General features: G+C 35.8%; 1 protein-coding gene across 11 annotated transcripts in view; it reads left to right on the top strand.

Annotated features, from left to right (window-relative positions):
• sec16b (SEC16 homolog B, endoplasmic reticulum export factor) overlaps positions 1–14,101 on the top strand; it is a 35,430-nt gene that overhangs the window by 200 nt on the left and 21,129 nt on the right. For 9 of the 11 annotated variants that reach the window (XM_048199583.1, XM_048199579.1, XM_048199582.1 and 6 more), the window contains exons 1-11: positions 219–372; positions 1,092–1,381; positions 3,060–3,160; positions 3,242–3,335; positions 3,431–3,515; positions 4,399–4,519; positions 4,693–4,838; positions 7,190–7,251; positions 9,259–9,397; positions 9,545–9,781; positions 11,982–12,079. In XM_048199583.1, the coding sequence (XP_048055540.1) occupies positions 1,116–1,381; positions 3,060–3,160; positions 3,242–3,335; positions 3,431–3,515; positions 4,399–4,519; positions 4,693–4,838; positions 7,190–7,251; positions 9,259–9,397; positions 9,545–9,781; positions 11,982–12,079 (1,349 nt within the window). In that variant the 5' untranslated portion in view covers positions 219–372; positions 1,092–1,115. Of the gene's footprint in view, positions 1–218; positions 373–1,091; positions 1,382–3,059; positions 3,161–3,241; positions 3,336–3,430; positions 3,516–4,398; positions 4,520–4,692; positions 4,839–7,189; positions 7,252–9,258; positions 9,398–9,544; positions 9,782–11,981; positions 12,080–14,101 lie in introns of those variants that run through there. The other 2 variants (XM_048199581.1, XM_048199576.1) reach the window with 2 other exon arrangements.

Here is a 14,101-nt window from a genome sequence, read left to right as displayed (position 1 = left end):
ATATATATATATATATATATATAACTTTTTTTTTGTTTAAGCGCATATTAGTGCTTTTCACACAAATGTTTTAAGTGATGTATTTAGGGTAAAAATAATAAAAAGCCGATATCCAGCTGTTGGCTGACAACAGCAGTTTAGAATAGCCACAGAGAGATGCATCAGATATAAGGTGTATTTTGACTCCCTTGATTTCCCTTTTAGGGTTTAAAGGGCAGAGAAGAGATACTTTGAGATAGAAAAAGGCAGGTCCATGAGTCAGCTTTGTGTTATGCTTTGAAATGATGTGGCATGTGCACTTTGAAACTGTGACAGGACACAGTACACAGTGAACTGCGAATGTCTATTTGGAAACATCTAAAATAGAAACCTGTGAGTTGTTTGAAATTTGATTTTAAGAGAAATGCTTATGTAATACTATTGTGAATTATGTTACAGTTTTTGGACCAACTTTATTTTGTGTCTTTAACTGCTATTACTTACATTTAAATTAATAATTTGATACAATGTCCTTGTTGCGCACATACATGTTTTTACATTGTACTTATATTTTTAAAAATACCTGCATATAATTACACCCGTAATTAATTTCTGTACTTACATCTACTGTATAATTACACTGTGTTAAACTTTCCCTTACACCTTAACCCTGACTTAAAACTAACAACTAAACCTGTTCTTAACCCTACCTGTATTCCATCTTAATATCAGCCAAAGTATTTTGCAATACAACATGAACTCAATGAGTACGTTATACCAAACAAACAAATTTTTGCCATTGCATAGTAAAGACAACGTATAAAGTGGGACCAGTTTGTCATATGCCCTGGTAAAATACAAAATGTAATATACACTTGGTTCTGATCTCATACTGATGTATTTAGGTATATCATAAGTTACCACTAAAACACTTACAGAACTAAAAAACAAAGGTTGTTTTTGATTTACTGCTCCCTTCCTGATAAACAGCCTCTGTATCTATGCTCACTGATAGCATTTGACTTAGTGTGCATACAGCAGGCAAAATCTTACTCTGTTCTCACTAATAACTGACTTTTGTCTTTGACTTTTGTCTTTCTCTTTTTTTTTAGGTTTATCCTGCACTGTTTCGTGTGATGGAGCCCAGAGGGCAAGGCTGGCATATGCCAGGCCATCAGTACCAGTCTAGTGACAGAGACGACCAATACAGATCCTCCCACCAATCGCCGTATTACTACCCACATACAGACCCAAGAGGGAGAGAAAGACAGTGGCCCCATGTGGATCCTCGGTATGGAAGCTACATCGCCAGTCCTCCTCCTAAACCAGAGTATACAGAGTATACTGGATATAGCAGCAGTTATGCATCAAACCAACCATCGCACTTCAGACCTCACTCCAGGTAATAGAAAGATTATCAGTCATGCAACATTTTTTTTTCTTAATATATATATATTTTTTTCCCCCCAGTAAACATGTCTGAATGTCTATAAAACAAAAATAAATGTACTTGAGAAACAAGAATTGTTTTTAGAGTGTATATCTGAATTAAGTTGAGTTTATTTACCCAATTATCTAATCATTTTATTGGCATAAACCTTAATGCACTTTGTTTTTGCACTAAGATTTTAAGCTCGTTTTGCAGATTCGAAAATAAGACTAAGGTAATTGTGAGATTGTGAGTATACAGTAGGAGAAAAGCAACATTGTGTGATATGAAGTTGCACTTATTGATAATTTCCAGATAGAATAAGAAAAATAAACACAAAATAGTTCATAATAATTTATATAATTTTGCTTCTCAGGTAAATTTCTTAAGTACATTTATCTTATTTTAAAAACATTAACTGAGAGATATTTTTACCTGAAATCAAGACAAAAATACTGAATAAGAAATCTTTTCACTATCTCTTGTTTTGAACATACATTAACATACATTGTGGTCAGTATGATTTTTAAAGTGTCATGACCCCCCCCCCCCCCTCCCTATTTTATCCTGGTTGTTCACATCTCAGAGCTGGAAAAATCTGAGAAAATGGGCATGTAAAGCTCTGTAAAAGTGGGAGAGGGGGGAGAACAACGAATAAAACACAGACCTACAACACACTCATTATACAGAATAATGAATATTAATATATGAGCACAGAGAAAAATGACAACTCCCAACCACAAGTGAGAAATGAGGAAGAACACTTAAAAGGTCTAATAATATCATTACATTTATGAGCACTACAGTCTCAGGATAAATGACACTCAGTTTAACACAAAAAGAATAATAGCAAAGTTACTTTTTTTGTCCATTCGTCTTTGAAATTTCCGTCTAAAACAGTGTCTTTGTATCAGAATAATACATCGTGTCACAGGTGCACCACTGCACCAAAAACCACCTGCACCAAAACTTAAGCTCTGGTCGCATTGCAGGGAAATTTTTTAGTATGCAATAGTTAGTTAAATGCAAGAAGGGATATGCATGTGTTTGGGGCAGTCTGTCATGATGTTATTAACCGGTAGGTTTGTTGTGAATTGTTATGTCTTGTATGTGTTTTCTCTGGACAACGAAATTCTATTTATCTGCAAAACAATTTCACCTGCAGGTACGAAATAAAGATACCTTGACCTTGACCTTGGAATGCATTTTGTATTGTAGCACTGAGGAAACAAGCTCCTACGACCCATGTCTCTGAATTACAACAATATTATTTTAGGCAATGAGACAGAAGCAACAGAAGTGATACTTCCTCATGCATAATACTACCGCAATTATAATCATACTATGGCGCAGTGATTGGACTGGATTAAACAAGCTCTTTCTCATGAATAAATGCAGAGAAGCGCTCAGAGCCGGGTGACATAGATTCGGGCCTCTCCCGCCCCTGCAGCCTATCTATCACACACTCCGAGGCCCGAATCTACATCAGATTCTGTGACGTAGCTTCACTTTGCTTTTCAAACCGGAAGTATGGAATTGCTCTGAAAAATGCAAAAATAACCAATTTCCACTTATTGATTCCACTTATTGTTTTCAGTTACACCTTGGATTTTAGACTGTACTCATTCACTAATATCTAATATCTGTTCAGGCAGGAATATGACTACACCACTCCCAGCTACTGGCCCTACAGAGACGACTACGGGTATTATGATTATCATGGTTATCACAGACCACAGTACAGCTCCCCAGGTACATATTCAATCGGAGGACCCTCAGTTTTTAATTCTCAGCAAAATTCAATATCATGTTTACAACATTGCTGTTTTTTAGATGGTGGTGGCTGGAGCCAAACAGATGATTGGAGAACAGACGGCAGAGGACTGCAGCAACAGTCTGCAAGAGCTTCATACATAGATCAGCAGGGGTCTGTTGATGGCTTATAGTCATGTACTACTACTTTGTCATGCCTGAAAGATGTTTTCAGAACAATCAAGTGATTTTGTACATTTTATTTAACAGCTATAGCCTTAGAACAGACACTCAATATGGTGTCTCAGAGAGACAGCACAGAGAAAGTATGGAAAATGGAGATGGAACAGGAGAGGTTTGTTTCCAGAAATTACTTTTCATGAGACTTTAGTATAAAGTCTTTATACACATAAGAGCTTTAATATACTTTAATATATACATTACCGTTCAAAAGTCTGGGGTCAGTACAATTTTTTTTTTTTAAAAAAGAAACAAATATTTTTATTCTGCAAGGACATAAAATTGATAAAAAGAGATTTTTTTTTGTTCTTTTGAAATTTCTATTCATCAAAATAAATAAATAAATAAATAAAATCATGTTAAAATCATGAAAAATGTATCATGGTTGCCACAAAAACATAAAGCAGAACATCTGTTTTCAACACTGATACTAGGAAATGTTTTCTAAGCACCAAATTATTATATTAGAATGATTTCTGAAGGATCATGTGACACTGAAGTCTGCAGTAATGACTGCTGAAAATATAGCATTGAAAACAAAAGATTTAAATATATATTTTTAAATAGAAACGGTATTTTTTTTATAAACACAAAAGTCTTCTTTCACAATCGTTAAAGGTAAACTTTTTTTTTTTTCAAAATTTACAACATTTATATAATGAGCGAGCACATCATGAATCCATCTTCCAATCTGTGTTTTGTCTTATCCTGAATCACTATGGTGATTAGGAATAAGTGTTTATATTCAGACTATTTTAGACCTGTGGGATGACAGTCGCTGCGGAGTAGACCAGCATTGCAAAGTGCCAGACAAGCAGAAAATGACAATAAAACAGAGAAATATTTTGAAACCGGTGGAGACGACAGCACGGAATAAAGCCGTGCATACAGTCAGCCTCCTACATTGCAAATAAGACAACATATAAGGTTACTGCCCCTTAAACTTTAAACGGTAGTGTATGATGGCTCTCAGGCTGTTTTGTTTTTTTCTTCTTCAGGTGTATGATAGTGGAGCTCTTGCCAACTCTAAAGCATCAGGCTTGTCCTCAAGCAGCTATGAGCTCAGCCAGTACATTAATGGAGCTGAACAGAGTGAACCAGAGCTCATATCTCACACAGGTTTGTCAGAACCGTAGTTTAGACACAAGATCTGTCCAGTCTTTCTTTAATGCTTTGTGTTGCACTGCAAATGTGTAGTTTCCTTTATACAGCAGTTAGTTTCTAATCCTTGAATCTGATTGGTCACTGACTGGACTCTGAATGGCTATAATTTATTTGGTCATTTGATTTAGATGCTGTACCCATAGAGGTAGTCCCACTAAAGTTCTGCATCCCTCATGTGGCAGTGAGTTTTGGCCCTGCAGGTCAGCTGGTAAGAGTCAGTCCAGTCCTTGCCTCTGAGGGTGAGCCTGCTCAAGTGGAAATCCACAGCTTGGAGGTTAGAAAGACACGGTACCCTAGTGCAAAAAAAAGTATACTAAGTATACTTGCAGCAAGACTAATTATTAGTATATTTCAAGTGTGTTAATGATTAGTTCATTTAAAGTGCGCTATTTTGAAACAACTAATTTTGTACTAAGTATATTTAAGTTGAAATTAATTAGTATTAAAATACAACTTTAAGTATATTTAGTATACTTATGTGTGCTAAATTGGAACAACTTCAAGTATACTTAGTACACTTTAAGTATATGTCTGTGTAGGAATTAATTACATGCTTAATTAGTGATATTAAAGTGTACTTAAGTTGGGTTATAAGTATACTTTATTTGTGTTAAAAGTATATTTTTTTGTTATAATATACGTTGTATTATAAGTATACAAAATAATTACGAGTGTCTTCAGAAAACACAAGCAATATACACTGAATATATTATTTTACAGGTAATAGTATATACTGTATGCTCAGTACCTTTGGCTTATTCCAAATATTAAACATTACACACTTTGCAGTCTTTGTATAATATAGTCAACATTTGAAGCGGATCAAAACCTTTAATCAGAGGTGTCCTAACTTTTTTGATCCACTTCAAATGTTGACTACTGTACTTTGAATTACATAATCTCACACAATACAGTTGTGCTACTATTTAAATACAGTTTAACACATTTTCCCAAAGTTGAATGCATTTGTTTTCAAGGCCATTAAAATAAATAAAATGTAACAACATCACTAATGAAGAGACATATTTCATTGACAAATCCAATAGTTTTTATTTAAACTTAGATTCAGCAAAACTTACCATGTTTTTCATTAAAGAAAAAAAAAAATATTGGCCCATGGTGACCCTCTATACACAAATACAAATTACACATTATATTCCATTTACTGATGAGCTTCCCATTGTGTCTGATGGCACAATGATGACCGCAGAGACTCGTGAAGAACAGCATCTGTTGACAGAATATACCAAAGATATAAGACAGCATGTTCAACTCTTTATTCGCGTTTACAATAGTCTGTCTAAATCCTACATTGAACCAATACTATTTTTGAACAGTAAATGAGGATTAGCAGCAGGGAACTGTATCAGTATGGCATGTCGATATTGTTTTCGGTACATAGTCAAGCATAAAACACTTTATGAATTAATATCGTACAGAATACGGACCGATTTGACCAATCATATGAATGTTTTGGTGCTGCATACAAACATGTGCCATAAACCACCACACAAAAACTCAAAAAGGAGATTTCAAGCCGAAATATCGCTCTCCGTTTGTTAAAGAAAATAAAATAAAGTTTGTTAACTGGTAGACTACAACTCACCTCCCAATAGCAGCACTTTTCTCCGGTTCTTTCAGGATTGCGTAGGCCATTAGATTAGCCGGTTGTCGTCGCCATCACGGTCAGTCTGCGATGTCACTTGATTGAACTGGTCAGAATCCCCAAGATTGAGCGATGTATTGCGCTTTCAGTGTTTTATTAAATAAATTATACATTGCGACATTATACTTCACCTGAGTGACAGAGCGAGGGGATTCAGACGACGACCGTGACGTCAGCAGCTCTGATTGGCTGAAGGCAGTGAGCAACAAAATCTGATTGGTCACAGACCAAGTTGAAGAGACATTTGAATTCCGATAAGTTTAACCACTCGACATATTTTTTTTCGCATTACTTGTGCTGCTGGTGTGTTGTTTAATATAGATTTGTGTGTACGATTGTAAAATGATTCTGCCAGTGTAAACTTAATAAACATTTACACATATTTGGAAATTGTATAGGCTACACTGCATATACTAAATGGGCTTGTAATGCATTCATACTGAAATAAATAGCACAAGTAATATAATGAATTCCAAGGATGAAGAAATAAACTTAAAAATATACTCAAATTTAACATTAGATACACTACAACTTCAGGATATTAAATAATGTATTTTTTAAATATACTTTCAGTGCATTGTTACAATGATCATTTTCAACACACTGTTAAAATATACCTCAAATATATTTTTATAAAGTGCAAATAAATACACTTTTAAAAAATAAACTGAACTTACACTTCAAGTATATTTTTCTAAAATATATTTTTTAGAAAATATACTAAAGTACAATTATTTTAAAGTGTGTTAAAAGTTTCATTGTGAAAATATGATACTAATATACTTTTTATATATTTAATGATAGTAAATTTTTTGTTAGTATATTTGCAGCGTACTATAGAAAAAGGGAATATATTTAAAATACAATAAAGTATACTTTTTTTCACTAGGGTAGAAACATCTTTTAAGTTATTATTTGAAATATTATGGTGGATTAAATATGTTCTTTAATGATTCCAGGTAATTCTCTGTGACACAGAAGAACAGCAGAATATGAGAGACTTTCCTGGACCATTGGCTAGGTAAATTTCAAAATATCCCTTACATTAACACTGTGGTGAGTTTTAATGTTGTTTCTATATCTATGTGGTGTTTTAATATGCTTTAAGACAAACCATGTGCAAATTCATATGTCAACACTATCACTATTTTTCTCCTTAAAACTACAGTGAAAAAAGACTCAAAATCCACAGTTTGAAATCGCTGGTGTCTGTGACGTCACAAACTACCTTGTAACCAATCATTTCTAACGGCTTTAGCATATCGTTAACAGCGAACTAGCAGGGGAGTCTTGAGAGAAGCCAGGTTATCACGGTAAATTTTTCTGTTGATATAAAAAAATCGGGTACATTTAGAAAAATGGCAGGTGTATGATGTTATTATGAACTATATGCCTTTCTCCATTGATGGTCTGAGTTGTTAATGATTTGTAAGGATACTGATTGTTAGAAGGCAGCTGTCTGACTCCGACATGGGGAACAGTTTGTGTAACATTAGCAACACATTATTAGTTGTTTGATGACATAGTTAAGCAAAAGGCTAATCAAGTTAATTACCATTATGTGTCCGATGTTGTAAAGAGCGATACCATTGTGCAGCGTTTACCTCTGTAAGTTGTCTGAGTAGATTTAATCTCTGAGCTGGCGCGAGCAAGTGGAGGTGGGGCTAATTTGCATATTCATTGATTCACGTGTATTCAATGAGGCAAGAGTGTAGAGTTACATTTAAGCTATATTAAGGAATGAAGATTTTTTTTTCTCAGGAAAAAATTTTTAAATATGTAATTTTGGTGATCAAAGATGAGTTTTAAGGGATAAAATTATTCACTACAGTGGGACTTTAAAGTTGCAAGACAATCTGAAAATGTATAAATGCAAAAACTTTGTATAAGTACAACATCTGAAAACTTAAAACTTATAAGTGTAATAGTGTTTTTTACTCAAAAGATTCTGCTAGGGACCATCATTAAACAGCATCATTTATTAAAGGGTTATTTCACCCAAAACTGAAAATTCTTCATGTCGTTACACACCCGTAAGACCTTTGTTCATCTTCGGAACACAAATTAAGATATTTTTGATAAAATCCGATGGCTCAGTGAGGCCTCCATTGCCAGCAAGAAAATTAAAGCAGAACTAAGTAACTTTTTTTACCTTCATAAATAGTTTTAAGTCCTTACGATGGTTAATTGACTTGTAGTGGTGTGTTTGAGGTGTGCACTAACCCCCTCTGGCACGTCTATGCCAGAAAACAGCACTTGCAAGTTGAGCTGCGCCGACCCGACACAATCTCGCCTCATGTTTACGTTCACACGAGAGTGACAAAATGCTTTATGGTAATTCAATAACAATGTATATATTACGACTTTATAAGACAATTTCGAAAATTACCCACCTTCATCGAGATTTCTTGTACTGTATTTGCAAAACTACTGCGCTGGTGAGCGTTGTAGTCATTGTAGTCCAGAGCTGCGCTTGGAGTATTTACGACAGTGTGATTCACTGAAGAAACCTGTAGGGGGAGCTTTGCAAATCTGACTGAGTTCCGCTTTAACACTTTCAATGCCCAGAAAGCTACTAAAAGACACATTTAAAACAGTTCATGTGACTACAGTGGTTCAACCTTAATGTTATAAAGTGACGAGAATACATTTTGTGCACCAAAAAAACAAAATAATGTCTTTATTCAACAATATCTAGTGATGGGCGATTTCAAAACACTGCTTCATGAAGCTTTGAAGCTTTACAAATCTTTTGTTTCGAATCAGTGGTTCAAAGTGTGTATCAAACTGCCAAATTCACGCCCCCCAGTGGTGAACCATTGAAATTTCGAAACGCTTATGACGTAACGAAGCCTCGTTTACTGAAGTCATGTGACTTTTACGTTCCGAACCACTGATTTGAAACAAAAGATTCGTAAAGCTTCGAAGCTTCATGAAGCAGTGTTTTGAAATCGCCAACATCTTGAGTGATCCCAAATGAATATCTTAGAAGGGTTAAACAGATTGCTGCTTTTCTTCTTTTGTGAAGGGAGGATTTGCATAAGGTTGATGCCATTAACTTTGCCCTGCAAATGTCAAAAGAATGTCTGAAGGATGAGAAATTAGAAGATGCCACTTCTGCTGCCCTCTTGTGGTATCTCCTAATACTGCTGTGCAGACAGAATGGAGTAAGTCCCATTACTCATTACAGTATATTAATGTTACAATTACTAAGACACTAGAATAATTCTGAAGCCCATTCTTTTCAGCTTTGTTTGTGAGGTCTGATTGCCCATTTTACACTGTTAATATGAGTATGTATTGGTGTTATGTAGAGAATTATGGGTTCAGATGTTGCAGAACTGCTGATGAGGGACTCCATGGGTACGTGTGCGGTCTCTGGTGAGCTTGGAGATGAAAAAAGCCTTATTGATCTTAATGAAACACCCACATCAGGAAATGAGACCCTCAATATATCTGACCTTCTGACTGGATACCCCCCAACTGACAAAGAGGCCACAGAACAAAATCTTCAGAAATACACAAAATTGTTGCTGTCTGGCAGGAAGAAGGTTAGTAATTTCTCTTATTATTCTATTTTTCTGTTAATGACCATGTGAAATGGTATTTTGACCAATGCATTTTTTTCCTTTGTTGACATTTTCTACTGAAAGGGACATTAGGGTGGGACATAATGAATGGTCTCTTCATATTTTTTTGAAAGCCAATATCCACATTATAAATTGTATTGGACAAAATATTTCCATGCCACTGCGAAGATAAATAATCAATATATATTGTAATCTATTTTCCTATAAGAAAATGTCTATACATTGTAAATGTATACACAATAGGGGTGTGACGAGATCTCGTGGCACGAGATCTCGCGAGACTAATATGTGACGAGATTTCTCGTTGAGGCGAAAAGTAGTCTCATGATGTTGTTGCCATGACAGAGTGTTAGGATGATTAGGAAAGAATATGCCACGCTCCGTTTACATTACGCCTCCACTGTCGTTTTGCTTTGTATTTAAATAAAAACCATTTAATTCAGTTGGATAACGGTTGCCACCGCTCCATATTTACAGAGTTACGCGCTAAAAGTGAAAGTAAACGCGCGCGCGCATTCAAACGCGATTTCAATACCCCAGATTTTGAAAGCGGCTCCCTGATGAATGCAAATATCTCTCAATATTAAAGCTATTTTAGGCTGGGCAGCGTAGTTGTAACCATCTCTTAGCTCTGTATCAAAGAAAAAAATGGTCTTATTTGCACTTTGGTTGCACTTATTGTAAAGTAATTACCATAAAAAATGAATAACAGTTTCCTCTTAATCTTATTAAGCACAAACAATAAGGTTTCATTTGTTAACATCAGTTAATGCACTGTGAACTATCATGAACTAACAATTAATGACTATTAACTAACATAAAGATTAATAAATACTGTAGCAAATATATTGCTCATTGTAAGTTGATGTTGGTTAATTAATGTTAATAAATGAGACCTAATTGTAAAGTGTTACCATTTTTATTTATACTGTTTTTATGATCAGTTTGAGGAAAGGAGTTCAGTTAGGAGGTCAAAAGTTGTAGAAGCTCATAAATCATGTAGCTACAGTAAGGTCTGAAGAGACTGAAATCATACAGAAGAGAAGCCAGTCAGTTGAGTTAGTGGCAAAACCTTTTACAGTACTTGAGTGTTGTTGTCTTTTACTGCATATGATAATTTATACTCAGTAGAACTGAAATTACATTCATTACAAGATGATTAGTTAAAACATTTTAAAGACACCTGCAGAATATTTTTTCTAGTCATGTATATCGCCATTGAGGATTTCTTAAAAATAGTGTGTAAAATTCTTGTCTCGTCTCGTCTCGTCTCGTGAACTCAATCTCGAGTCTCGTCTCGTCTCGTGAGATACCTGTCTCGTCACACCCCTAATACACAACCATTCAAAAGTTTTGTGGTCAGTAAGATTTTTTTTAAGATGTTTTTGAAATAATTCTCTTATGCTCACCAAGGCTGCATTTATTCGATTTTTCAGCAGATGCTGCTCTAGCACTCTAAAAAACAGATGTAAAAAAATGAAACAACTTTACACAGTAAAATTCTGTTTTCCATTGAAACAGTAAAAATATACCATAAAACAATGCATTCTGGGTAATATTTGTCATTTTCTTTTTCTTTTTTTTCAACTTAATTTTTATTTTCCATTTTTTCTTTTTAAGAACAAACTTACATACATCCCGTGTGTAACATACATCACACATATCTGTTTTTACATTTGTTGCAGGTCCACCTATAGTCACAAACCATAAACATAAACAAAAAACATATTTAACAAACATTATACAACAATAATCTTCACAGGAAATAAATATATAAATAAATAAGCAAACAAAAATCATTTTAAAATAATTATTAAAAAACAAAAACAAATAATACACCAAAATAGGAAACAATTAACAAAACTATATAAATAAAATATTCATTTTAATTCTAGGTATTAATATTGCTGGGCATATATCAATAGATTTGCCATGCATGGAAAGCCGCCAGTCCCAGTCCAAAGCCATTCCTTCTAACCAGGCTGCCCAACTTTTTTTTAAAATGAGGCCTGTTGCAATCTAGGAGTATGTTATTTTTTCCATAACCCTAAACTCCTTTGTGTGTGTGTGTGTGTGTGTGTGTGTTTGACTTGACATTTGTAAATATGTTTTCAGATCTCAAATATCTAATCTGTTCTCCCCAATGCTCCCCTCACTGCAGGAGGCACTGGAGTCAGCCATGCAGAGTGGACTTTGGGGTCATGCCTTATTTCTGGCCAGCAAAATGGACAGTAGATCCTACAACATGGTGCTGAGCAGGTTTGTAAAAGATGACTGACACATCTACTCTTGCATTTTAGTAGCAACCACTACCCATAAATAACTGGCACGGACGGTTTTCAAAAATAATGAATTTCAGAATAATTGTCATCCCATAATCACAGTGTAATGTCTCTATAAATCCCAGTTTAATTGCAACTATACATTTTACAGTCTATAAACATCCTGGTATGAGGTCTGATCAAATAAACAGCAAGTGAAGACAGCAGAGCTGAGCCACAGAAAGGTCAAGTTTTTATTTATACAACCTGGAGGTTGCCAGGTCTGAGAAGTCTGATATGTTTAATTTATTAGCAGTGGTTTGTCTTGATATAAGCTTCATGAAGAAGACCCCTTAACATGAACTGATAGCAATCTTAGTGTTGTTCCATAGTGAAATATGCAAAATACGATTTACAGGTACTCAACCTGCACCATCTGAGAGACAGGGACATTACTATTCCCTCTTTCTCTCTCAAGACACCTTCCTCCATCTTGGTTGAGTTTACAAGCCTCTCTGGGTAATCAAATTGGCATCCCTCCCCCTTCCTCTATGTTTCTTCATTTTATGCCCCTGAGGGGGGTGTTCGACGATTGAACCAGCGCCCAAGTTCCACCCCCTCTCTCCACCTTCAAACTCAAAATGTTCTTAGCCCTTCACCATGTTAGGTCTGCCCCTGCTTGTTCCATTTTATCCATATCCACTGGGGTGCTTACTCTGTCTGTTTGGTGATGTTTGCTACCAGCTGCTTCCTAGCCTGGCCTTCCATCCTAAGCAGGTCCTCTAAGGTCCCACAGCAAGGTCCTCTAAAGTGACTGCCCTGCAAAACCCATGCAGCCAAGTCATCCATCCTTTCCATTGGAACTCGAGAACCAAAGCCTGATATTTCACATGTTTACACTTGTCAACACCCTAAAAAATGTCAGAGAAAAAATGTCACAAAGAATAATAGGCTAAATATCACAGAGAAAAATAGGCTAAATTAAATAGCTTACAACATGTCCCTCAAAACTATAGGCTAAGCCAAAATTACATAAATGAAAACTGTTGGCTTACTAACTACTGCAAAATGAAATCTTTTTTAACATCCACGCAAGAACAGAATGACACTGACTGACGATCGTTTCAGAACGTCTCTCCTTCAAAATCCGATCACAAAGGTTGAATGTTCTCTGAAGGTGCACTCGCGCAGACCTCTAATGCAAAGAACATATCTTGCCAGGTTTCTCAGGACAGGGAACTGGTGACTGTGTGAATGCCACCACTGCAGAAAGTTTTGTTCACTTCAAGTTCAAGCACAGATGCGCTGATGTCAAAGCATCTCGGGAGCAACCGGGTTATTGTCAGACCGCCCGCTCCTGTACTCTATGTACTCTATAGTTACCGACCACAATCCGCCTTTCATTCAAAATTGAATCCCGCGCAGCAAGAAATCTTATCGGGTCCCGTGGTTCCTGCAGGAGAGCCGCGGGAATGCAGACCTCTACGCTACAGCTGCTCGACCGCGGAGAAAATGGCGGACAGCCTACCACTCGCTGAGGGCAGAAACCATGGTAATACAGTACTGACAATCAGCGGCCGTGGGTGGGGCATGAGTAATGTGACGTCACATTACTCAGTGATTCAAAACGGCTTGTCTAATGAGACTGCTTTTGTTTAATGGGGATTTTAAAAAAAAGCAGTGGGTGGATTTTTATCATTGTGGGATGGTTGTGTTCACACACTGCTAACACACATTTATATCCAAACACCTTGTAAAAGTGGATTTAACATAATAGGTGACCTTTAAAGCAAAAACCTCAAGAGGAGAAAGTCCACAAAAATTGAAACAGAGAAAGGTATAATCCAAAGGCAAGAGAAATTAAAACAGAGATCACTTACTTAGGCAACTGGCTTCAGAACAACTAAACACCAAGCAAAGAAACTAGGAGAGAGACCCTGATTCTCAATCAGCTCCCTTGCTTCCTAGGTTGTGAATCAGTATATCGTGTAAATGAATGTGGCTGACTCCCTGATCAGAC

The sequence above is a fragment of the Megalobrama amblycephala genome, linkage group LG8 (assembly GCF_018812025.1).
Source record: "Megalobrama amblycephala isolate DHTTF-2021 linkage group LG8, ASM1881202v1, whole genome shotgun sequence".
NCBI lineage: Eukaryota > Metazoa > Chordata > Actinopteri > Cypriniformes > Xenocyprididae > Megalobrama > Megalobrama amblycephala.
The sequence above is the reverse complement of the archived record's forward strand: the minus strand, read 5'-3'. Positions and strand labels throughout refer to the sequence as shown.